We start from the raw sequence: 27,873 nt of genomic DNA, 5'->3' as shown, positions 1-27,873 counted from the left end.
GGGCAGACCTTATTCGGGCCTGGCTTGAAGGAAATTATTGCTGACATTACTGGAGGCAAGGGTCATACCCTTCCTCGGGACAGGGCCAAATCAAAGGCCAAACAGTCTAATTTTCGTGCCTTTCGAAATTTCAAGGCAGGAGCAGCATCAACTTCCTCCGCTTCAAAACAAGAGGGAACTGTTGCTCATTCCAGACAGGCCTGGAAACCTAACCAGTCCTGGAACAAGGGCAAGCAGGCCAGAAAGCCTGCTGCTGCCCCCAAGACAGCATGAAGGAACGGCCCCCTATCCGGAAACAGATCTAGTGGGGGGCAGACTTTCTCTCTTCGCCCAGGCGTGGGCAAGAGATGTTCAGGATCCCTGGGCGTTGGAGATCATATCTCAGGGATATCTTCTGGACTTCAAAGCTTCTCCTCCACAAGGGAGATTTCATCTTTCAAGGTTATCAGCAAACCAGATAAAGAAAGAGGCATTCCTGAGCTGTGTGCAAGACCTCCTAGTAATGGGAGTGATCCATCCAGTTCCGCGGACGGAACAAGGACAGGGATTTTATTCAAATCTGTTTGTGGTTCCCAAGAAAGAGGGAACCTTCAGACCAATCTTGGATCTAAAGATCTTAAACAAATTCCTCAGAGTTCCATCATTCAAAATGGAAACTATTCGGACCATCCTACCCATGATCCAAGAGGGTCAGTACATGACCACAGTGGACTTAAAGGATGCCTACCTTCACATACCGATTCACAAAGATCATCATCGGTTCCTAAGGTTTGCCTTTCTAGACAGGCATTAACAATTTGTAGCTCTTCCCTTCGGGTTGGCCACTGCCCTGAGAATTTTTACAAAGGTTCTGGGCTCACTTCTGGCGGTTCTAAGACCGCGAGGCATAGCGGTGGCTCCGTATCTAGACGACATCCTGATACAGGCGTCAAGCTTTCAAATTGCCAAGTCTCATACAGAGATAGTTCTGGCATTTCTGAGGTCGCATGGGTGGAAAGTGAACGTGGAAAAGAGTTCTCTATCACCACTCACAAGAGTCTCCTTCCTAGGGACTCTTATAGATTCTGTAGAGATGAAAATTTACCTGACGGAGTCCAGGTTATCAAAACTTCTAAATGCTTGCCGTGTCCTTCATTCCATTCCACGCCCGTCAGTGGCTCAGTGCATGGAAGTAATCGGCTTAATGGTAGCGGCAATGGACATAGTGCCATTTGCGCGCCTGCATCTCAGACCGCTGCAATTATGCATGCTAAGTCAGTGAAATGGGGATTACTCAGATTTGTCCCCTCTACTAAATCTGGATCAAGAGACCAGAGATTCTCTTCTCTGGTGGCTTTCTCGGGTCCATCTGTCCAAGGGTGTGACCTTTCGCAGGCCAGATTGGACGATTGTAACAACAGATGCAAGCCTTCTAGGTTGGGGCGCAGTCTGGAACTCCCTTAAGGCTCAGGGATCGTGGACTTAGGAGGAGAAACTCCTCCCAATAAATATTCTGGAGTTAAGAGCAATATTCAAGGCTTTTCTAGCTTGGCCTTAGTTAGCAACACTGAGGTTCATCAGATTTCAGTCGGACAACATCACGACTGTGGCTTACATCAACCATCAAGGGGGAACCAGGAGTTCCCTAGCTATGTTAGAAGTCTCAAAGATAATTATCTGGGCAGAGTCTCACTCTTGCCACCTGTCAGCGATCCACATCCCAGGCGTAGAGAACTGGGAGGCGGATTTTCTAAGTCGTCAGACTTTTCATCCAGGGTGGAACTCCATTCGGAGGTGTTTGCTCAACTGGTCCATCGTTGGGGCAAACCAGAACTGGATCTCATGGCGTCACGCCAGAACGCCAAGCTTCCTTGTTACGGATCCAGGTCCAGGGACCCGGGAGCAACGCTGATAGATGCTCTAGCAGCTCCTTGGTTCTTCAACCTGGCCTATGTGTTTCCACCGTTTCCTCTGATCCCTCGACTGATTGCCAAAATCAAACAGGAGAGAGCATCGGTGATTCTGATAGCGCCTGCGTGGCCACGCAGGACCTGGTATGCATACCTAGTGGACATGTCATCTCTTCCACCATGGACTCTGCCTCTGAGGTAGGACCTTCTAATACAAGGTCCTTTCAATCATCCAAATCTAATTTCTCTGAGACTGACTGCATGGAGATTGAACGCTTGATTCTATCAAGGCGTGGCTTCTCCGAGTTAGTCATTGATACCTTAATACATGCTCGGAAGCCTGTCACTAGGAAAATCTACCATAAGATATGGCGTAAATATATTTTTTGGTGTGAATCCAAGAGTTACTCATGGATTAAGGTTAGGATTCCTAAGATATTGTCCTTTCTCCAAGAGGGTTTGGACAAAGGCTTATTAGCTAGTTCTTTAAAAGGACAGATCTCTGCTCTGTCTATTCTTTTGCACAAGCGTCTGGCAGAAGTTCCAGACGTCCAGGCATTTTGTCAGGCTTTGGTTAGGATTAAGCCTGTGTTTAAAACTGTTGCTCCCCCGTGGAGCTTAAACTTGGTTCTTAAATTTCTTCAGGGAGTTCCGTTTGAACCCCTTCATTCCATTGATATTAAACTTTTATCTTGGAAAGTTCTGTTTTTGATGGCTATTTCCTCGGCTCGAAGAGTCTCTGAGTTATCTGCCTTACATTGTGATTCTCCTTATCTGATTTTTCATTCAGACATGGTAGTTCTGCGTACCAAACCTGGGTTTTTACCTAAGGTGGTTTCTAACAGGAATATCAATCAAGAGATTGTTGTTCCATCATTGTGTCCTAATCCTTCTTCAAAGAAGGAACGTATTTTGCATAATCTGGACGTAGTCCGTGCCTTGAAGTTTTACTTACAGGCTACTAAAGATTTTCGTCAAACATCTGCCCTGTTTGTCGTTTACTCTGGACAGAGGAGAGGTCAAAAAGCTTCGGCAACCTCTCTCTCCTTTTGGCTTTGGAGCATAATACGCTTAGCCTATGAGACTGCTGGACAGCAGCCCCCTGAAAGGATTACAGCTCATTCTACTAGAGCTGTGGCTTCCACCTGGGACTTTAAAAATGAGGCCTCTGTTGAACAGATTTGCAAGGCTGCGACTTGGTCTTCGCTTCACACCTTTTCAAAATTGTACAAATTTGACACTTTTGCTTCTTCGGAGGCTGTTTTTGGGAGAAAGGTTCTACAGGCAGTGGTTCCTTCCGTTTAAGTTCCTGCCTTGTCCCTCCCATCATCCGTGTACTTTAGCTTTGGTATTGGTATCCCACAAGTAATGGATGTACCGTTTACTGGATACACTTAACAAGAGAAAACATAATTTATGCTTACCTGATGATAAATTTATTTCTCTTGTAGTGTATCCAGTCCACGGCCAGCCCTGTCCTTTTAAGGCAGGTCTAAATTTTAATTAAACTACAGTCACCACTGCACCCTATGGTTTCTCCTTTCTCGTCTTGTTTCAGTCGAATGACTGGATATGGCAGTGAGGGGAGGAGCTATATAGCAGCTCTGCTGTGGGTGATCCTCTTGCAACTTCCTGTTGGGAAGGAGAATATCCCACAAGTAATGGATGATCCGTGGACTGGATACACTACAAGAGAAATAAATTTATCAGGTAAGCATAAATTATGTTTTTTGGCTTCCAATTACAGATGCTGCATCAATAGCATGAGGACCATTATGATATGTCTCAGAGGATCCTGTTAGATCACAGGACAAGACATTCCCTAACTTTGTGGCAGACTCACCCTTCCTTAGTTCAAGGTGGGGCTCCTTTCTTCAGCCATTGTGATTAGTAATTGTAACAAATGTTAGCCTGTTAGCTTAGGGTGGAGTCAGGGTGTCCCAGAGAGCACAGGGACTGTGGCCTTTTCAGGAGTCATGGTTACTCCTAAATATTCTGGAACTCCATTCAATTTCCAGGGTTCTCCAGAGTTTTCCTAACCTCAAACAGGAAGTGTTTATGTGATTCCACTCAGGCAATGTCACAGCAGTGGCCTATATCAATCAGGGATGAACTCAGTTCCTTAACAATAAGGGAAGTGTCTCACATCATAAGTTGGGCAGAATGTTATCATTGCAAGATCTGTGCCATCCACATTCCAGGTGTGAACAATTGCAAGGCAGACTTCACCAGTCTCTTGACCAATGATAATGCTCTCTAAGTCAGGAAGTTTTTGACCAAATCCTGAGACATTGGGGTCTGCCAGAGATAGATCGCATGACCACTCACTTGAATCACAAACTGCTCCAGTATTGTGCAGGTCTCTGGACCTTTGAGTGAGTCTGATAAATGTCCTAGTGGTTCCCTGGTCATTCAACCTGATTTACATCTTTCCTCTTTTTGTGTTGCTATCCAAACTGATAGCCAATATCAAGCAGCAACAAGCCTCAATCATTTTGATTGCTCTGGCATGGCCACAGAGGATTTTGTTTGGGGATCTAGTTCAAATGACCTTGTGCATGCCTTGGAGGCTTCCTCTAAGTTGGGATCTCCTCTCTCAAGGCCCTTTCTTTTATCAAGATATCAAAACTCTGAATTTCAGGGTATCACGATTGAGTGCTTACTGCTTTCTCAGAGAGGTTTTTCTGGCAAGGTTATTAGCACATTGATTCAGGCTAGGAAACCTGTTACCAAGGCATATTTATAATAAGGTCTGGAAAACCATTTTTTCTTGGTTTGCTTGCAAAGTTTACCGCTGGAATTTTAGGATTCCTAGAGTTCTTGAGTTCCTGCAGGAAAAGGGATTGTCAGCCAGTTCTCTGAAGGGTCAAATGTTGTCTTTTTCAGTTTTTTTTTCATAAGAAAATTGCTCAAATCACAGGTTTTCAGACCTTTCTTTAGGCTATGATCATAATTAAGCCAGTTATTTGTCCAGTTTCTCCTTATTGGAACCTTACCTGGTTTTGAGGGTTCTTCAAACTCCTTTTTTAGCCTTTGTATGGCTTAGACCATCATCTTTTATCCTGAAAGGTTCTGTTACTTCTGGATACTTCTTCAGTTTACAACGGTTTCTGAGCTTTCAGCTTTGTCATGCAAAACCTCCTTTTCTTATTTTTCATCAGGATAAGGCTGTTCTTCGCACTAGTTATATCTTGCTTCTTAAGGTAGTATCTACAGATACTAATAATCAGAGAATTGTTGTTCCTTCTTTTTTTTTGCTACGAAGATGCCTATGGAGCATCCTCTTCACAATCTGTATTTAGTGAGAGTTCTCAAATATTATGTGAAAGACACAGATGATTTCAGAAATTTTTCTTCAGTTTTTGTTTATTTTTCTGGGCCTCATCAGGGACAGAAAGCTAGAGCCGTTACTTTAACTGCTTAGTTTAAAGCCCTAATTTGTCAGGCATATTTGGTTGCAGGGAATACTCCCCCTGAGCGCATCACTGCACATTCTACTAAAGCAATTGCTTCTTCTTGTGCCTTTTGTAATGAGGCTTTTATTATTCAGATTTGCAAGGTAGCTTCTTGGTCTTCTTTGAACACTTTTTTGAAGTTTTATTACTTTGATGTGTATGCTTCTTCCGAGACTGCTTTTGGCAGGAAGGTTCTGTGGGCCATAGTACCTTATAAGTAATGTACCTGCCTTCACTGTTTGCCCACCCCTATTTCATGGTGCTCTCGTGGACCCAACTGCTTGGATATAGCTTCCCACACGCGATTACTCATGGACTCTCACCATCCAATGAATGAAAACAAAATTTATGTTTACCTGATAAATTTATTTATTTCCTGATGGTAAGTCCATGAGCGCACCCTTTCTATTTGTTTTGCTGGCAGCAGTACTTTTCTGTTTTCCTCTATCTACTAGACTATATGTATGACTGAGGATCATACGAAGTGTGAGGGATTTAAAGTTGTGGTGTGATGGGATACCTTTTGCCACCTCCTAGTGATCAGGAGAGGAATTTGCACTTGTGATGACTTGTAGACTCTCACCATCATGAAAGAAATTATTTTATCAGGTAAGCATACATTTTGTTTTTTTTAGGAAGGAAAGATATCCTTCCTGCTTTATGCTGCAAACAAATAGGCAATGACTCTTTATTTTTCACTTAAGGATAATCGTGGCATTGTACCTCAGACCTATGGACGTATTTCTTCCTATTATTATTTGAAACACCAGACAGTTCGGATGTTTAAAGATCGCTTGAAGCCAGAATGTACCGTGGAAGAATTGCTTTCAATACTGACTGTAAGTGCACCCTTTTTTTATTATCTTTTTTTTCCCTGAAATTATTGGGGGGGGTCAAGAATTTATTGATAACCTTTCACTGATACACCACTGTAAAATATTACTTAGATTAGGTTTTTTTTTACATTCTGTATGGAGTCTCTGTAAAAGTACTGAAGATTCTGTTCGCCCTCTATAAATAAATGATGATGATAATATTAATAATGACTTACCTATTAATTTAGTGAGTTGAGCAATTCATTTTGAAGTTAAATATATTTCAAACTGTGTCCCTATTTAAACAAAAAATCTGGCTATCCCCAGATACTACGTTTTGGCAGTCAGTAGCTAAATAGAAATAAGTAGAGTCATTACAGAATTACTCTTACCTCAGTTAAAGATATGCAGAATCACAAATAAGCTTTGAATTGCCATGGTCCCTTAAAGCGTAAATTCCACTATATTACAAAACTTTCACAACTATTGTATGATTTTCTTTTATTCTTTAATAAACTCATGTCTCTTTTTTTCATGCTGTTTTCTGTGTTAAATTTAAGAATATTTTTGACTCGCTATTCAGTATAACTAAATAAAGTCAATTATACTAAATGCATGCATTTCTATCATATCTACATTAATATATTTTTTTCATTATGGTAGTATTATATTTGGAGACCATAACACATTTATTAAACAAATTACATACTTGTCATTTTATTGCTGGGTAATTTCTTAGCAAACACAAGTGTTTTCATGGAAATGTTAATTTAGGTATAATTAGCAATTATGTTGTTTTTCTAGCTGTTCTTATTAAAGGTGTAAATTGAAATATTTGGTCAGTCTGTCAGACTGTGGTTGTGAAAAAAACCCACAGCATTTTAAAGCTATTTCCAAGTTGATTTATTTTCCGAACACTGAATTAATGAGACTACTAATTAAGGCAATTGCTTCACACCTCCATTGTTAACCAGTGACATTGCATCTGTCTTGTATTGATGCCCCCCTCCCACTTATCGAAGCATTTAGCAGTTTTAGCAACAGGGAATAACATGGCATGGGGTAAGTAGTCTAATTAGATATAAGTGAAATTACCAAGGGATTAGGCATGTAAAAAAGTACCATAATAGCTTCTTAATTGTGCACCATATAGTGTAACTTTTTTGTATGTTAATTCTTTCATGGAGATTGCAACATTAAGTTGTAGAAACAGTGCATTTAGAAAAATGATAATCCATTGTCTAAACATTATCATGGGTGACATCACATCCTTGATCACATGATATTCAATACATTCTGGTTCCTTGACCTGTGTCTATTCCATATACTTGAAAACCATTGTGTGTCACATAATGCTGGAAAGACATTCTGTTATGGTGAGGTCCGTCCGGACTTTCATAATTGGGGGACATTTTATTTAATGCTAATAAAAAGCCCCTTACTTTAAAATAGTGAATATAGAAGTCTAAGATTGTTTCTACTTATTGCATGGTTTATATATGCAAATTTATGTTTAAAATACTTTGTATGTGCAAAGAATTGCTCAGTGTCCAAATAGTGCTGGGGATTTAGTCCACATATTTTATTTGGCGCATGGTTGAAGGACAAACAAATGTAAATGGCTAAACATTGTTCATCTATATAAAATGATCATTATATAGTGACTTGAATTTATAAAATGTACTCAGTGATTTGTGGCTAATTTTGTTACTTTACCTGTGTTTGTTCATATATAAGGTGATAAATAGTAGTCTCAAACACTGATTAAAATATGAGTGATGCTTCTGTAATATTGACAGTTTAGTATTGTGGTGTTAGCTTATGGAGTTTAAGATGTTTTCCAAAGCAGAACTAGCATCACCCCTATTTACCATAGGTTGTTGATTTTATTCTATTTTGCAACTTACTATGCCATGGTGGCCACAGATCATTATTTCTCTTGTTAAGTGTATCCAGTCCACGGATCATCCATTACTTATGGGATATTCTCCTTCCCAACAGGAAGTTGCAAGAGGATCACCCACAGCAGAGCTGCTATATAGCTCCTCCCCTAACTGCCATATCCAGTCATTCTCTTGCAACCCTCAACAAAGATGGAGGTCGTAAGAGGAGAGTGGTGTTTTATACTTAGTTTATTTCTTCAATCAAAAGTTTGTTATTTTTAAATGGTACCGGAGTGTGCTGTTTATCTCAGGCAGTATTTAGAAGAAGAATCTGCCTGCATTTTCTATGATCTTAGCAGAAGTAACTAAGATCCATGGCTGTTCTCACATATTCTGAGGAGTGAGGTAACTTCAGAGAGGGAATGGCGTTCAGGTTTTCCAGCAATAAGGTATGTGCAGTTAATATTTTTCTAGGGATGGAATTTGCTAGAAAATGCTGCTTATACCGGATTAATGTAAAAGCCTTAAATGCAGTGACAGCTACTGGTATCAGACTTATTAATAGAGAGGCATACTCTTATAAAAATGTAATATAAAATGTTTGCTGGCATGTTAATCGTTTTTATATATGTTTGTTGACAAAACTTATTGGGGCCTAGTTTTTTTCCACATGGCTGGCTTGATTTCTGCCTAGAGATAGTTTCCTGAAGCTTTCCACTGTTGCAATATGAGTGGGAAGGGCCTATTTTAGTGCTTTTCTGTGCAGTTAAAAATACTGACAGATACATTCAGCTTCCCTCTGCATGATACAGGACATCTCTGAAGGGCTCAAAAGGCTTCAAAGTCGTGTTTGAGGAGGGTAACAATCACAGTAGACTGTGTTTAAAAAACATTTTTGTCATTTATTATTCTGTTTTTGTTATTAAGGGGTTAATCATCCATTTGCAAGTGGGTGCAATGCTCTGCTGACTTGTTACATACACTGTAAAAATTTTGTTAGTGTAACTGCCTTTTTTCACGGTTATTTCAAATTTTGTCAAAATTTGTTTCTCTTAAAGGCACAATAACGTTTTTTATATTGCTTGTTAACTTGCTTTAAAGTGTTTTCCAAGCTTGCTAGTCTCATTGCTAGTCTGTACAAACATGTCTGAAACAGAGGATACTTGTTCATTATGTTTATTAGCCATGGTGGAGCCCCATAGGAGAATGTGTACTAAATGTATTGATTTCACCTTAAACAGTAAAGATCAGTCTTTTTCTATAAAAGAATTGTCACCAGAGGGGTCTGTCGAGGGGGAAGTTATGCCGACTAACTCTCCCCACGTGTCGGACCCTTCGCCTCCCGCTCAAGGGACGCACGCTAATATGGCGCCAAGTACATCAGGGACGCCCATAGCGATTACTTTGCAGGACATGGCTGCAATCATGAATAATACCCTGTCAGAGGTATTATCCAGATTGCCTGAATTGAGAGGCAAGCGCGATAGCTTTGGGGTTAGACGAGATACAGAGCGCGTAGATGCTGTAAGAGCCATGTCTGATACTGCGTCACAATATGCAGAACCTGAGGACGGAGAGCTTCAGTCTGTGGGTGACGTCTCTGATTCGGGGAGACCTGATTCGGAGATTTCTAATTTTAAATTTAAGCTTGAGAACCTCCGTGTATTGCTTGGGAGGTATTAGCTGCTCTGAATGACTGTGACACAATTGCAGTGCCAGAGAAATTGTGTAGGCTGGATAAATACTATGCAGTGCCGGTGAGTACTGATGTTTTTCTAATACCTAAAAGGCTTACAGAAATTATTAGTAAGGAGTGGGATAGGCCCGGTGTGCCCTTTTCCCCACCTCCTATATTTAGAAAAATGTTTCCAATAGATGCCACTACACGGGACTTATGGCAGACTGTCCCTAAGGTGGAGGGAGCAGTTTCTACTTTAGCAAAGCGTACCACTATCCCGGTTGAGGACAGTTGTGCTTTTTCAGATCCAATGGATAAAAAATTAGAGGGTTACCTTAAGAAAATGTTTATTCAACAAGGTTTTATTTTACAGCCCCTTGCATGCATTGCGCCTGTCACTGCTGCGGCGGCGGCATTCTGGTTTGAGGCCCTGGAAGAGGCCATCCATACAGCTCCATTGACTGAAATTGTTGACAAGCTTAGCTAAGCTAGCTAACTCATTTGTTTCTGATGCCATTGTTCATTTGACTAAACTAACGGCTAAGAATTCCGGATTCGCCATCCAGGCGCGTAGGGCGCTATGGCTCAAATCCTGATCAGCTGATGTGACTTCAAAGTCTAAATTACTCAACATTCCTTTCAAGGGGCAGACCTTTTTCGGGCCTGGTTTGAAAGAAAGAAATTATTGCTGACATTACTGGAGGTAAGGGTCATACCCTTCCTCAGGACAGGGCCAAATCAAAGGCCAAACAGTCTAATTTTCGTGCCTTTCGAAATTCCAAGGCAGGTGCAGCATCAACTTCCTCCGCTTCAAGACAAGAGGGAACTTTTGCTCAATCTAAGCAGGCCTGGAAACCTAACCAGTCCTGGAACAAAGGCAAGCAGGCCAGAAAGCCTGCTGCTGCCTCTAAGACAGCATGAAGGAACGGCCCCCTATCCGGCGATGGATCTAGTAAGGGGCAGACTTTTTCTCTTCGCCCAGGCGTGGGCAAGAGATGTTCAGGATCCCTGGGCGTTGGAGATCATATCTCAGGGATATCTTCTGGACTTAAAAGCTTCCCCTCCTCAAGGGAGATTTCATCTTTCAAGGTTATCTGCAAATCAGATTAAAAAAGAGGCATTCCTACGCTGTGTGCAAGACCTCCTAGTAATGGGAGTGATCCATCCAGTTCCGCGGACGGAACAAGGACAGGGTTTTTATTCAAATCTGTTTGTGGTTCCCAAAAAAGAGGGAACCTTCAGACCAATTTTGGATCTAAAGATCTTAAACAAATTCCTCAGAGTTCCATCTTTCAAAATGGAAACTATTCGGACCATCCTACCCATGATCCAAGAGGGTCAGTACATGACCACAGTGGACTTAAAGGATGCCTACCTTCACATACCGATTCACAAAGATCATCATCAGTTCCTAAGGTTTGCCTTTCTAGACAGGCATTACCAATTTGTAGCTCTTCCCTTCGGGTTGGCTACAGCCCCGAGAATCTTTACGAAGGTTCTGGGCTCACTTCTGGCGGTTCTAAGACCGCGAGGCATAGCGGTGGCTCCGTATCTAGACGACATCCTGATACAGGCGTCAAGCTTTCAAATTGCCAAGTCTCATACAGAGATAGTTCTGGCATTTCTGAGATTGCACGGGTGGAAAGTGAACGAGGAAAAGAGTTCTCTATCCCCACTCACAAGAGTCTCCTTCTTAGGGACTCTTATAGATTCTGTAGAGATGAAAATTTACCTGACGGAATCCAGGTTATCAAAGCTTCTAAATGCTTGCCGTATTCATTCCATTCCGCGCCCTTCGGTGGCTCAGTGTATGGAGGTGATCGGCTTAATGGTAGCGGCAATGGACATAGTGCCATTTGCGCGCCTACATCTCAGACCGCTGCAATTATGCATGCTAAGTCAGTGGAATGGGGATTATACAGATTTGTCCCCTCTGCTAAATCTGGATCAAGAGACCAGAGATTCTCTTCTCTGGTGGTTGTCTCGGGTCCACCTGTCCGATGGTATGACCTTTCGCAAGCCAGATTGGACAATTGTAACAACAGATGCCAGCCTTCTAGGTTGGGGTGCAGTCTGGAACTCCCTGAAGGCACAGGGATCGTGGACTCAGGAGGAGAAACTCCTTCCGATAAATATTCTGGAGTTAAGAGCAATATTCAATGCTCTTCTGACTTGGCCTCAGTTAGCAACACTGAGGTTCATCAGATTTCAGTCGGACAATATCACGACTGTGGCTTACATCAACCATCAAGCGGGAACCAGGAGTTCCCTAGCGATGTTAGAAGTCTCAAAAGTAATTCGCTGGGCAGAGACTCACTCTTGCCACCTGTCAGCAATCCATATCCCAAGCGTGGAGAACTGGGAGGCGGATTTTCTAAGTCGTCAGACTTTTCACCCGGGGGAGTGGGAACTCCATCCGGAGGTGTTTGCTCAGTTGATTCATCGTTTGGGCAAACCAGAGTCGGATCTCATGGCGTCTCGCCAGAACGCCAAGCTTCCTTGTTACGGATCCAGGTCCAGGGACCCAGAAGCGACGCTGATAGATGCTCTAGCAGCGCCTTGGTTCTTCAACCTGGTTTATGTGTTTCCACCGTTTCCTCTGCTCCCTCGACTGATTGCCAAAATCAAACAGGAGAGAGCATCGGTGATTCTAATAGCGCCTGCGTGGCCACGCAGGACCTGGTATGCAGACCTAGTGGACATGTCATCCTTTCCACCATGGACTCTGCCTCTAAGACAGGACCTTCTACTACAAGGTCCTTTCAATCATCCAAATCTAATTTCTCTGAGACTGACTGCATGGAGATTGAACGCTTGATTCTATCAAAGCGCGGCTTCTCCGAGTCAGTCATTGATACCTTAATACAGGCACGAAAGCCTGTTACCAGGAAAATCTATCACAAGATATGGCGTACATATCTTTACTGGTGTGAATCCAAGAATTACTCATGGAGTAAGGTTAGGATTCCTAGGATATTGTCCTTTCTCCAAGAGGGTTTGGACAAAGGATTATCAGATAGTTCCTTGAAGGGACAGATTTCTGCTCTGTCTATTCTTTTGCACAAGCGTCTGGCAGAAGTTCCAGACGGCCAGGCATTTTGTCAGGCTTTGGTTAGAATTAAGCCTGTGTTTAAACCTGTTGCTCCCCCATGGAGCTTAAACTTGGTTCTTAAAGTTCTTCAAGGAGTTCCGTTTGAACCCCTTCATTCCATTGATATTAAGCTTTTATCTTGGAAAGTTCTGTTTTTGATGGCTATTTCCTCAGCTCGGAGAGTCTCTGAGCTATCTGCCTTACAATGTGATTCTCCTTATCTGATTTTTCATGCAGATAAGGTAGTTCTGCGTACCAAACCTGGGTTTTTACCTAAGGTGGTTCCTAACAAGAATATCAATCAAGAGATTGTTGTTCCATCATTGTGTCCTAATCCTTCTTCAAAGAAGGAACGTCTTTTACATAATCTGGACGTAGTCCGTGCCTTGAAGTTTTACTTCCAAGCTACTAAAGATTTTCGTGAAACATCTTCCCTGTTTGTCGTTTATTCTGGACAGAGGAGAGGTCAAAAAGCTTCGGCAACCTCTCTTTCCTTTTGGCTTCGGAGTATTATACGCCTAGCCAATGAGACTGCTGGACAGCAGCCCCCTGAAAGAATTACAGCTCATTCTACTAGAGCTGTGGCTTCCACCTGGGCCTTTAAAAATGAGGCCTCTGTTGAACAGATTTGCAAGGCCGCAACTTGGTCTTCGCTTCACACTTTTTAAAAATTTTACAAATTTGATACTTTTGCTTCTTCGGAGGCTGTTTTTGGGAGAAAGGTTCTTCAGGCAGTGGTTCCTTCCGCTTAATCCCTGCCTTGTCCCTCCCATCATCCGTGTACTTTAGCTTTGGTATTGGTATCCCATAAGTAATGGATGATCCGTGGACTGGATACACTTAACAAGAGAAAACATAATTTATGCTTACCTGATAAATTTATTTCTCTTGTAGTGTATCCAGTCCACGGCCCGCCCTGTCATTTTAAGGCAGGTCTAAAATTTAATTAAACTACAGTCACCACTGCACCCTATGGTTTCTCCTTTCTCTGTTTGTTTTGGTCGAATGACTGGATATGGCAGTTAGGGGAGGAGCTATATAGCAGCTCTGCTGTGGGTGATCCTCTTGCAACTTCCTGTTGGGAAGGAGAATATCCCATAAGTAATGGATGATCCGTGGACTGGATACACTACAAGAGAAATACATTTATCAGGTAAGCATAAATTATGTTTTTATATGCATTAAGGGCCACATATAAATGTATGGTTTTAAACACAGAAATAATATATTTATTAAAATCAGCAGTGGCACAGGGCCACAGTTAGATAGGGCATCTGTTGTTCTCTTCACCAGAGGGTTCTTTTAGAGTTGTGGCCACCTTGTTGCCCACCCAATACAACTACCCAAAACCACAATTTTTAGTTCCACTTTTTCCTGGAGCCACAAACACAATTGCACATATATTTATATATGCTTTCTTCTGTTATGTGTGATCAGTCCACGGGTCATCATTACTTCTGGGATATTATCTGCTCCCCTACAGGAAGTGCAAGAGGATTCACCCAGCAGAGTTGCTATATAGCTCCTCCCCTCTACGTCACCCCCAGTCATTCTCTTGCACCCAAAGACTAGATAGGAGGTGTGAGAGGACTATGGTGATTATACTTAGTTTTTATAACTTCAATCAAAAGTTTGTTATTTTACAATAGCACCGGAGCGTGTTATTACTTCTCTGGCAGAGTTTGAAGAAGAATCTACCAGAGTTTTTTATTATGATTTTAACCGGAGTAGTTAAGATCATATTGCTGTTTCTCGGCCATCTGAGGGAGGTAAAAGCTTCAGATCAGGGGACAGCGGGCAGTTGAATCTGCATTGAGGTATGTAGCAGTTTTTATTTTCTGAATGGAATTGATGAGAAAATCCTGCTATACCGATATAATGACATGTATGTATACTCTACACTTCAGTATTCTGGGGATGGTATTTCACCGGAATTACTCTGTAAAAGTACATTAAACCTTTTAATAGGTATTTAATTCATGTTAAACGTTTTTGCTGGAATGTAGAATCGTTTGCATTTCTGAGGTACTGAGTGAATAAATATTTGGGCATTATTTTTCCACTTGGCAGTTTGCTTGTTTTGATTATGACAGTTTCGTTTCTCTCTCACTGCTGTGTGTGAGGGGGAGGGGCCGTTTTTTGGCGCTCTTTGCTACGCATCAAAAAATTTTCAGTCAGTTACACTTATATTTTCTGCATGATCCGGTTCATCTCTGACAGAACTCAGGGGTCTTCAAACTTCTTTGAAGGGAAGTAGATTCTCTCAGCAGAGCTGTGAGATTTAATAGTGACTGTGATTTAAAACGTTGCTCTGTAATTTTTATGTTTAAAATTTAATTAGTGTTATTTTACTAATGGGAACAAACCTTTGCTAAAAAGTTGTGTTGTTTGTTAAGAGTGATGCTATAACTGTTTTTCAGTTCATTATTTCAACTGTCATTTAATCGTTTAGTGCTTTTGAGGCACAGTACGTTTTTATTAAATAAAATTGTAACCGAGTTGCATGTTTATTGCTAGTGTGTTAAACATGTCTGATTCAGAGGAAGATACCTGTGTCATTTGTTCCAATGCCAAGGTGGAGCCCAATAGAAATTTATGTACTAGCTGTATTGATGCTACCTTAAATAAAAGCCAATCTGTACAAATTGAACAAATTTCACCAAACAGCGAGGGGAGAGTTATGCCGACTAACTCGCCTCACGTGTCAGTACCTGCATCTCCCGCCCGGGAGGTGCGTGATATTATGGCGCCTAGTACATCTGGGCAGCCATTACAGATAACATTACAAGATATGGCTACTGTTATGACTGAAGTTTTGGCTAAATTACCAGAACTAAGAGGCAAGCGTGATCACTCTGGGGTGAGAACAGAGTGCGCTGATAATTCTAGGGCCATGTCTGATACTGCGTCACAGCTTGCAGAGCATGAGGACGGAGAGCTTCATTCTGTAGGTGACGGTTCTGATCCAAACAGATTGGATTCAGATATTTCAAATTTTAAGTTTAAATTGGAAAACCTCCGTGTATTACTAGGGGAGGTCTTAGCAGCTCTCAACGATTGTAACGCTGTTGCAATACCAGAGAAAATATGTAGGTTGGATAAATACTTTGCGGTACCGGCGAGTACTGACGTTTTTCCTATACCTAAGAGATTAACTGAAATTGTTACTAAGGAGTGGGACAGACCCGGTGTGCCGTTCTCACCCCCTCCAATATTTAGAAAGATGTTTCCAATAGACGCCACCACACGGGACTTATGGCAAACGGTCCCTAAGGTGGAGGGAGCAGTTTCTACTTTAGCTAAGCGTACCACTATCCCGGTGGAGGATAGCTGTGCTTTTTCAGATCCTATGGATAAAAAATTAGAGGGTTACCTTAAGAAAATGTTTGTTCAACAAGGTTTTATATTACAACCCCTTGCATGCATCGCGCCGATCACGGCTGCGGCAGCATTTTGGATTGAGTCTCTAGAAGAGAACCTTAGTTCAGCTACGCTGGACGACATTACGGACAGGCTTAGAGTCCTTAAACTAGCTAATTCATTCATTTCGGAGGCCGTAGTACATTTAACCAAACTTACGGCTAAGAATTCAGGATTCGCCATTCAGGCACGCAGGGCGCTGTGGCTAAAATCCTGGTCGGCTGATGTAACTTCTAAGTCCAAATTACTTAATATACCTTTCAAGGGGCAAACTTTATTTGGGCCCGGTTTGAAAGAAATTATTGCTGACATTACAGGAGGTAAGGGCCACGCTCTACCTCATGACAAAGCCAAAGCTAAGGCTAGACAGTCTAATTTTCGTCCCTTTCGGAATTTCAAAGCAGGAGCAGCGCCAACCTCCACTGCACCAAAACAGGGAGGAACTGTTGCTCGTTACAGACAAGGCTGGAAGCCTAACCAGTCCTGGAACAAGGGCAAGCAGGCCAGTAAACCTGCTGCTGCCTCAAAGACAGCATGAACCGAGGGCCCCCGATCCGGGACCGGATCTAGTGGGGGGCAGACTCTCTCTCTTCGCCCAGGCTTGGGCAAGAGATGTCCAGGATCCCTGGGCGCTAGAGATCATATCTCAGGGATACCTTCTAGACTTCAAATTCTCTCCCCCAAAAGGGAGATTTCATCTGTCAAGGTTGTCAACAAACCAAATAAAGAAGGACGCGTTTCTACGCTGTGTACAAGATCTATTATTAATGGGAGTGATCCATCCGGTTCCGCGGTCGGAACAAGGACAAGGGTTTTACTCAAACCTGTTTGTGGTTCCCAAAAAAGAGGGAACTTTCAGGCCAATCTTGGATTTAAAGATTCTAAACAAATTCCTAAGAGTTCCATCGTTCAAAATGGAAACTATTCGGACAATCTTACCCATGATCCAAGAGGGTCAGTACATGACCACAGTGGATTTAAAGGATGCTTACCTTCACATACCGATTCACAAAGATCATTACCGGTATCTAAGGTTTGCCTTCTTAAACAGGCATTACCAGTTTGTAGCCCTTCCATTCGGATTGGCTACGGCTCCAAGAATCTTTACAAAGGTTCTGGGTGCCCTTCTGGCGGTACTAAGACCGCGAGGAATTTCGGTAGCTCCGTACCTAGACGACATTCTGATACAAGCTTCAAGCTTTCAAACTGCCAAGTCTCATACAGAGTTAGTTCTGGCATTTCTAAGGTCGCATGGATGGAAAGTAAACGAAAAGAAGAGTTCTCTCTTTCCTCTCACAAGAGTTCCATTCTCGCTGGGCAGAGTCTCACTCTTGCCACCTGTCAGCAATCCACATCCCGGGAGTGGAGAACTGGGAGGCGGATTTCTTGAGTCGCCAGACTCTTCATCCGGGGGAGTGGGAACTTCATCCGGAGGTCTTTGCCCAAATACTTCAACGTTGGGGCAAACCAGAGATAGATCTCATGGCGTCTCGCCAGAACGCCAAACTTCCTCGCTACGGATCCAGATCCAGGGATCCGGGAGCGGTTCTGATAGATGCTTTGACAGCACCTTGGAACTTCAGGATGGCTTATGTATTTCCACCCTTCCCACTGCTTCCTCGATTGATTGCCAAAATCAAACAGGAGAGAGCATCAGTGATTCTAATAGCGCCTGCATGGCCGCGCAGGACTTGGTATGCAGATCTAGTGGACATGTCATCCTGTCCGCCTTGGTCTCTACCTCTAAGACAGGACCTTCTGATTCAGGGTCCATTCAATCATCAAAGTCTAACTTCTCTGAAGCTGACTGCTTGGAAATTGAACGCTTGATTTTATCAAAACGTGGTTTTTCTGAGTCGGTTATTGATACCCTGATACAGGCTAGGAAGCCTGTTACCAGAAGGATTTACCATAAAATATGGCGTAAATACCTATACTGGTGTGAATCCAAAGATTACTCCTGGAGTAAGGTTAGGATTCCTAGGATATTGTCTTTTCTACAAGAAAGTTTAGAAAAGGGTTTATCGGCTAGCTCATTAAAGGGACAGATCTCAGCTCTGTCCATCCTGTTACACAGGCGTCTGTCAGAAAATTCAGACATCCAGGCTTTTTGTCAGGCTTTAGCTAGGATCAAGCCTGTGTTTAAAACTGTTGCTCCGCCATGGAGTTTAAACTTAGTTCTTAACGTTTTACAGGGTGTTCCGTTTGAACCCCTTCATTCCATTGATATAAAATTGTTATCTTGGAAAGTTCTATTTTTAATGGCTATTTCCTCGGCTCGAAGAGTCTCTGAGTTATCAGCCCTACATTGTGATTCTCCTTATCTGATCTTTCACTCAGACAAGGTAGTTCTGCGTACTAAACCTGGGTTCTTACCTAAGGTAGTCACTAACAGGAATATCAATCAAGAGATTGTTGTTCCATCCTTGTGTCCAAATCCTTCTTCAAAGAAGGAACGTCTTCTACACAATCTGGATGTAGTTCGTGCCCTCAAGTTCTACTTGCAGGCAACTAAAGATTTTCGCCAAACTTCTTCCCTGTTTGTCGTTTATTCTGGACAGAGGAGAGGTCAAAAAGCTTCTGCTACCTCTCTCTCTTTTTGGCTTCGTAGCATAATACGTTTAGCCTATGAGACTGCTGGACAGCAGCCTCCTGAAAGAATTACAGCTCATTCCACTAGAGCTGTGGCTTCCACTTGGGCCTTTAAGAATGAGGCCTCTGTTGAACAGATTTGCAAGGCTGCAACTTGGTCTTCGCTTCATACTTTTTCCAAATTTTACAAATTTGACACTTTTGCTTCTTCGGAGGCTATTTTTGGGAGAAAGGTTCTTCAGGCAGTGGTTCCTTCTGTATAATGAGCCTGCCTATCCCTCCCGTCATCCGTGTACTTTTGCTTTGGTATTGGTATCCCAGAAGTAATGATGACCCGTGGACTGATCACACATAACAGAAGAAAACATAATTTATGCTTACCTGATAAATTCCTTTCTTCTGTTGTGTGATCAGTCCACGGCCCGCCCTGTTTTTTAAGGCAGGTACATATTTTTTAAATTATAATTCAGTCACCACTACACCCTTGGTTTCTCCTTTCTCGTTGGTCTTTGGTCGAATGACTGGAGGTGACGTAGAGGGGAGGAGCTATATAGCAACTCTGCTGGGTGAATCCTCTTGCACTTCCTGTAGGGGAGCAGATAATATCCCAGAAGTAATGATGACCCGTGGACTGATCACACAACAGAAGAAAGGAATTTATCAGGTAAGCATAAATTATGTTTTTTTCTGGGGAGGTGGACTCAAAAACTTGTGCAGATGGCCAAACGTGTCTGTAAGTTTAGAGTACCTATGCTACAGTAAAAGTACAGTAAAAGTCTCTGGCACAAACCATTTGTACTATATGTACCATCTTGTTTCTTTACAAATTGTGCAGTAACAGATAGTGTGATAGAAATTACATACAAAATGTATTGTTATTTTGTATCAGTTCCTCTTTTTCTTCTGATATTTGTATATTGAGGAAAATTAGTCACATACAGTGTAATTATACAGTAAAACCTTTAATTGGGAGTCATATTAATCTCCATTGTTCTGTCTAATAAAAACTGTGCCACTTTACTAGTATAACTGCCGATTTTACATGTTTGTTATACACACACTTAGCAAGAATTCTGTAGCCTGTTTTTGTGTATGCATGTTTGTTCATTGACCTAACATACAATAATCAACTGGTCATAATGATTTTATTTGAATCTTATTTTTTTTATTATCTTTGTAATAGCTAATTACTGTGAAAATAAAGACTACATTAAAACAGCCCTTTAACCATTGTGAAAGTGACTCAAAATTATTATTTTCTTTCTTTGCTGAGGGCATTGTAAAATGTAATGCATTTTTGTTTTTTTATAAACTTCTTTTTTTTTTTTAAAATAACCACACAAAATAAACAGTTTTTTACTTAACAGATTTCACACAGAATTTCATATATAATGGCCCAGATTACGAGTGGAGTGCAAACGTTTGCGCCCAAGCAATGAGGAATTGCGCTGTTTGGCTTACCGCTCGTAATACGAGTTGAAAGTAAACAGGATTGTGTGAGCGCAATTGTGATTTACGCTAGAATCGTTACCGCGACTTCAGAGCTCTGGTTACCTGTTTCGTGAAAACAGAAAAGTTGCACAAAACACATTACAAAGTACACTTAAACTCATAATAACACTATCTTATAATAATACAAATGATTGGAAAAAAAAATATTGCACGAAAAAGGCTCAAAGCTAGAAGATTTCAGGTGTTAGAAAAAAAGGCAGGCAAAGGGTTTTAACATTGAGATGCATACATATACATTTCTAAAGATAAATATATCTATATGTCTATATATGTGTACATATGTATTTATATGTGTGTATATATATATATATATTTACAGTCATACATACACATATAAACACACAAATACATATACAAGTAGTTAAAAAAGAGAGACTTAAAGGATATCCAATACTATCCTTTGAAAGAGAAAATATACAGCACTCGTAAATGAACAAAACTTTTTTATTTTACCCTCTGACATCAGAGCAAAAACGAGTGAGCATACAAACCCTTAACATATCAACCTGTTAAAATATAAAGGACACAACAGTACCGTTGTCACTATCTAACTAGCATTGAGTATCAATTGCAAAAACAACGCCTCTGTAAGAAGTTACAGTGTGTATAAAGATCAAGCATCAAATAAACACATAGTACATGGTAAACACATTAATAAAGCAATTCTGACAAAGTAATAGTCGAGAACAAGAGTCCCAGAAAACTTGTGACTGCAGCGGAACGCTGCACACTAGGTCAATTACTCACATAGCCCATCCGTAAAACTAAGGGATTTTATTGTACAGCAGAACTCACAGTGTAGTCCGATCACGTGACTCGTGACGTCACGAAGAGGGATAGGCCAGCCTCCAGACTCTTAACTGAGGATGCGGTTTGTTGTGAACAGCTTGCCATAGGTTGCAACTGGCACTCCCCCTCAGCTAATTGGATCTCCATACAGCAAAGAAATGTGTTTTAAAACTTCACAAAGCAACACAAATGCCACCAATGCCAACAGCAAAATAACCATCAGGCATCAGGGGGTACCCACTCACAAGCAGATTTTTTCATCTGTGCTGTGTTTACAAGAAATCTTTGCAACGGCATCTATTTTCACTTGATTTACTTCCATATATACAAATACCATAGGGCTTATCCGTTTTCACACGAAACTTATCCTTTCTAGAGCCGCATATATCAGAATCACTTCACGCATCTAGGGGCCATACACTGGCACTAGAGATATTTTGTGGCTTGTCCCCACTTGTATACAGAGAACAGCAACAGTTCACCTATGGATCGTGAAGCAGTAAAGAATAGTGTCCTTTAGAATAGCCAGACACAAACACAGTGTCTATATTGTAGTTACAGAAGTGCACATCTTGCCAACGCACGTTTCACCCCACCAACAGACTTGTGAATCCCGGGGCCTCATCAGATGCTCTGATGTCAGAGGGTAAAATAAAAACTTTTTGTTCATTTACGAGTGCTGTATATCCTCTCTTTTGAAGGATAGTATTGGATATCTCTTTTTAACTACTTGTATACTTAAATTTGAGGACTGCACCGTAATATATTTTGAAACATAGCAGTATTTACACCTCTCTCCTCCACTTGTTGTATATATACACAAATACATATATAGACATATATATAAGTGCATTGGAGCCTTTTGTCGTTAAAGGGACACTAAACCTAACATTTGTCTTTCATGATCTAGAAAGAAAATACAATTTTAAACAACATTCCAATTTACTTCTATTATCTAATTTGCTTCATACTTTAGGTATTCTTTGTTGAAGAAATAGCAAGGCACATGGGTGAGCCAATCACATGAGGCATCACATGAGTGCAGCTACCAATCAGCAGCTACTGAGCATATCTAGATATGCTTTTCAGCAAAGAATATCAAGAGAATGAAGCAAATTAGATAATAGAAGTAAATTAGGAAGCTGTTTAAATTTCACACTCTTTCTAAATCATCAAAGAAAAAACTGGGTTTCATTTCCCTTTAAGTAGATGAAAACATGTAAAAGCATTTTTATGAATTAAAGGTTTTAACTATGTGTTTACTGTAGATATTATACATTACAATGTTCTTCACATAGCAGAATGTTATATATATTTGTAAATAGATATTTCTATACATATTTATCTGTATATAGCTATACCTATATATAATGTATAAACATATATTGTACCAAAAAAACATCAGATGTATATGGAGATATGTATTTATGAATAAATAGAACACATTCTATGTGCAGAACATTGGAAAATTGAATATTTATATTTTCATGTTGGTTTTAGTGCAAATGAGAATATGCTATCCTGTTTGAGCAAGAGTAAGGTGTGTGTTTGTTTTTTCCACGTTTTTTTTTTCTCCTTTGACTTCTTTGGGGGAATACGTAAAAGGACACACGATATTCTAACTTCGGATTTTTGCGCTAGTGAAAACATTTAACTTTCAACTCATAATACGAGCGCAACCCTGCAAACACAAAAATCTTTAAGGGACACTGAACCCAAAAAATTTCGTTTGTGATTCAGACAGAGCATGAAATTTTAAGCAATTTTCTAATTTACTCCTATTATCAAATTTTATTAATTCTCATGGTATCTTTATTTGAAATGCAAGAATATAAGTTTAGATGCCGGCCCATTTTTGGTGAACAACCTGGGTTGTTCTTGCTGATTGGTGGATAAATTCATCCACCAATAAAAAAGTGCTGTCCAGAGTTCTAAACCAAATAAAAAGCTTAGATAACTTATTTTTCAAATAAAGATCGCAAGAGAACAAAGAAAATTTGATAATAGGAGTAAATTAGAAAGTTGCTTAAAATCACATGCTGTTGCTTAAAATCACATGGGTTCAGTGTCCCTTTAATTCTAGCACAATTAATGCTCAAGCAGTAGCGTTAATTTGCGCTCCACTTGTAATCTAGCCCAATGTTTATTAAATTTAATAGTTTTATTAAAATTAAACTTCCATGATTTAGATAGGGCATGCAAGTTTAAACAACTTTCCAATTTACTTTTATCATCAAATTTTCTTTGATTTCTTTATATTCTTTGTGGAAAGCTAAACCTAGGTAAGATCATATGCTAATTTCTAGGCCGTTGAATTGCCTCTAATCTCCGTGCATTTCGACAGTTTTTCACAGTTAGACACTGATAATTCATGTGTCATATCGATAACACTGTGCTCACTTCCGTGGAGTTATTTATGAGTCAGCACTGATTGGCTAAAATGCAAGTCTGTCAAAAGAACTAAGATAAGGGGGCAGTCTGCAGAGGCTTAGATACAAGGTAACCACAGAGGTAAAAAGTGTATTAATATAAATGTGTTGGTTATGCAAAGGAATGGGTAATAAAGCTATTAGCTATCTTTTTAAACAATAAAAATTCTGGAGTAAACTGTCCCTTTAAGATATATGTTCATATATTGTTTATCCAAACATTATAGGTATTGTAGTGACCATTTTTTAGCTCGAAATTAAGAAACAACTGGTTTTAAACATCTTGTACTGTTACAAATTTCATAAACTTTTACGTATTGTAGAAGTCTATTGTATATTTGAAAAATTAAAAGTGAGCAGCTTTCGTGTCCTTTGCATCTGCCAGAAACTTTAAAAAAAAAAATAATAATCTGTGGTGGTTTTTATTTTAACATAATTTATGTGTTGAGAGCCAAATCAGGGAGTGTCAGCTGATCTTTGTTATGTCAGGAAATGTACTGTCAATAGTGACATTAAAGTCAAAATCATTCTTGCACAATTCAGACATAGGGGACTATCTATCAAGCTCCGTATGGAGCTTGACACCCCGTGTTTCTGGCGAGCCTGCAGGCTCGCCAGAAACACCAGTTATGAAGCAGCAGTCTAAAGACCGCTGCTCCATAACCTGTCTGCCTGCTCTGATGAGGCGGACAGGAATCGCCAGAATTCAACCCGATCGAGTACGATCGGGTTGATTGACACCCCCTGCTGACGGCTGATTGGCTGCGAGTCTGCAGGGGGTGGCGTTGCACCAGCAGCTCTTGTGAGCTACTGGTGCAATGCTGAATACGGAGAGCGTATTGCTCACCGTATTCAGCGAGGTCTGGTGGACCTGATCCGTACTGTTGGATCAGATCCGACAGACATATGATAAATAGGCCTCCTAGCATTCATTAAAAAAAAATGCAATTTACTTCCATTATCAAAATGTGCCGAATATTTTTTTTATATGTCCATTTTGAGGCACCAGCTCCTACAAGAGTTCACAATATATACGCATGTTTGTTTTATAATTGGCTGGTGGGTGTCACATGACACGTAGGGCAGGAAAATGGAAGTAACTGAAATTTGTCAGGAAAAAAATCTACTGCTCTTGTGAAGTTCAGACTATAAGAAAACATTTTCAAGATTGCAGGTGTACACATTCTCAAGTAGATAACCTATCCAAATACAGTTGCCACTTGCGATGCAGCATTGATTAGCACAATTTACCATTGCACAAGAGCTCTCGATCTGTGCAAGAGTAGAGAATGTGACGCTAGCGAGTACCAGGGTAATTGATCTCCCCCCTCTGAGGTGATGAAGAGGCTAAATTTGTAGATGCAGGCTCGCTCATACGAGACTTCACCACAAAACCTCAAAAGCTGCAAATGCAGCTCAATACATTTCCCCTAACTTTTATTGTATTGTATTTTATTATGTATTTGTTTGTTATGAATTGTACTGTATGTAATGATCCTTTCAGCAATGTTAAAAATAATTATTTATTTTAAGGCCATTCAAGTAATAGAACTCAGTTATAAGGGAGTTTAGATTAAAAAGAGAGTAATAAATTCAATGTATAGCTTTAACACAGTGTATGTTTGTCTGTGTGTTTGGTTTAAAAGCAAAATAGCCTACAAATGTAGCACAGAAAATAGAGGTTCATTTACAATTAAAATGCACAAACTGGATTGGGTTTTTGTGTGAGAGATATCCCATGTAGCTAAACACCAGTGTGTTGTTATTCAGAATAGCGTATCTTATCTAATAAAATGCCAGAACTTAAAGTGAAGGTAAACTTTCAAGAATGAGTGCCTGGTTTTTAAAAATACTATTAAAAACAGGGGCACTTTCATTCATGAAAGTATACATTTCACCCGTTTAATTAAAATACTTCACCAGCACGTTACAAGACTCTTCATACGTCAGCAAATGACGATTTGGGCATCCTCCAATCACGGCTTCCCCCCTGGGGGAATCATTGCCTGAGGCAACGCCGTGATTGGAGGAAGCCGGTTTCGTCATTGCTGGGTAAGTTAACCAGGAAGAAGCAGGCGGGGCATCATTTCAGAAGAAAAAGGTAAGTATTTTTAAAATTTGGTGCAATGTCAATTTTCATAAATGAAAGTGCCCCTGTTTTTAATAGTTTTTTTTAAAAAAACAGGCACTTTCACATGGAAATTGACATTCACTTTAAAATGTTTATTTTAATACAAATTAACAAGTTGTGTAATAAATTGCATGTAAGTTTTATACTCACAAACCCAGTGGAATCTTTTGTATGTAGCGCAATTCATTTTTAAATTGAACCATCCCCCAATGCATATCAAGTCATCAGCTGCACCTAAAATGACTGCAACCACAATTTTGTCACTACCACAATTTAGTGCAAGGGAATACATCTAGCTTTAATAATTACTTAACCCTTTCATGACAGGGTCAATTTATCTACATCGGAACAGCGTTCCAATGTAGACAAATTGAAATCCCGCGATCGTGCACATGATCGCAAGATTTCAGTTATGGAATCGGGTCAGGGGGGCGTCCCTATGACGCTAGGCACGCCCTCCAGACCGCAATCGCATCCAGGAAGTGCCGTTGGCTTCAGGACAGCCAAACTGCTAGGATGTTCTATTCCGTCCTAACAGTGCTAAAGCCCAGCGCAGTAAGGATGGAATGGAACGCCATAACGGCCTTAAAAGGTTAAGTAATAGTCATTTTATTTTACCGGACATCCACTAGATGGTATTTTCCGTTTACTCTCTACTATGGCTCTATAAAGTTTCAAACACCATAACATCTCTACTTTACCCACCTTTTAATAGGATGATGATTATTTTGATCTGCTACTTTGCAAACCTAACACCTAAACAAGGAAGCCAACTACTGTTAATTATTTATGTTTGTCTTTTACACAACAGTTCTTGGCAGTTTATCGTTTCTATTGTGATTCACAGTTATAGGAATATTGCTCATTAATGAAGTCATCTTTATCTACTGCCAAAACACAAAGCATTTTTACTTTCTTCATTTGTTGCAGTTAGTCACACTTGTGAGGGATAGCATGTCAATTCACCACAGGAACAGATTAGGTTGCCAGCCGCCTCTCCCTAGGTCACACGCACTAAAGGTTCACGGTCAATTAAGCAAGCTTGTCTTCTACTCATACAAGAAACTTTTTTTTGTAAGGACAAAGTCTATTTGCAATTTCATTTATTATTGTACTGTTTCATGTTGTGTTTTGCTTTTTAATTTTACCAAAGTAAAACAGAAAAAAAAAAACATTCTCAATAATGAGATAAGGTAATGAAACACCCATTTCAAATTTTGTTTTATATTTTACTTAAAGGGACATGAACCCCATTTTTTTCATGATTCAGATAAAGCATTTCATTTTTAAACAGCTTTTCAATTTTCTTTTATTATCTAATTTGATTATTTCTCTAGGTATCCTTTGGTGAGGTAGGCTCAGGAGCTGGGAGCTAGCTCTTGATTGGTTGCTGCACATATATGACTCTAGTCATTGGCTTACTGATGTGGTTTGCTAGCTACCAGTAGTGCAACAAAAGATACCAAGAGAATGAAGCAAAATTAATAATAGAAATACATTGGAAAGTTGTTTAAAAATGTATGCACTATTTGAATCATAAAAGAAAAAAATGTTGGTTTAATTTCCCTCTAATTTCAGTGCTGTAGTTCACTAGAGCAGTTATGGTTTTTAACATCTTTTTATCACTATGTGTTTAACCCATGGTTGATCAAAGTTGCTCTACTTTTTCTCCCGAGAAAGGGACACTAAACCCATTTTTTTTAATTTCATGCTTCAGATAGAGCATGCCATTTTAAGCAACGTTCTAATTTACTCCTATTATCAATTTCTCTTTGTTCTCTTGCTATATTTATTTAAAAATCAGGAATGTGATGCATAGGAGCTGGCCCATTTTTGGTTGAGAACCTGGGTTATGCTTGCTTATTGGTGGGTAAATGTAAGCCTCTAATAAGCAACTGCTATCCATGGTGCTGATCCTAAAATGGTCTGGCTGCTAAGATTTACATTCCTGCTCTTAAAATAAATGAATCATGAAAGAAAAATTTGGGTTCAGTGTCCCTTAAGGATATGGTCTGTAATTAGAGCATATGCACGTATGTTGCTTTTGCTTGGTCTATAGTTGCATGCTTATAGACTTCCTATTTATTAGTTTATTATTGGTACAACAGAGCAGAGTCAATATGTTGTTCTTTATATTCTAGATGTCCCATAGTTGGCTTGCTCAGGAAGTGGTATAAAGAGGTGGATCA

At 40.3% G+C, this 27,873-nt stretch overlaps 1 protein-coding gene across 1 annotated transcript in view; it reads left to right on the top strand.

The window, feature by feature from the left end:
• ASCC3 (activating signal cointegrator 1 complex subunit 3) overlaps window positions 1-27,873 on the top strand; it is a 1,409,126-nt gene that overhangs the window by 1,239,437 nt on the left and 141,816 nt on the right. Inside the window, exon 37 of the mRNA XM_053710577.1 lies at window positions 6,049-6,183. Coding sequence (XP_053566552.1) covers window positions 6,049-6,183 — 135 coding nt within the window. The remainder of the gene's footprint in view (window positions 1-6,048; window positions 6,184-27,873) is intronic.

This window comes from Bombina bombina, chromosome 4 (genome assembly GCF_027579735.1).
Source record: "Bombina bombina isolate aBomBom1 chromosome 4, aBomBom1.pri, whole genome shotgun sequence".
NCBI classification, from domain to species: domain Eukaryota; kingdom Metazoa; phylum Chordata; class Amphibia; order Anura; family Bombinatoridae; genus Bombina; species Bombina bombina.
Note: the sequence above shows the minus strand (reverse complement) of the source record. Positions and strands in the feature narration are given on the sequence as shown.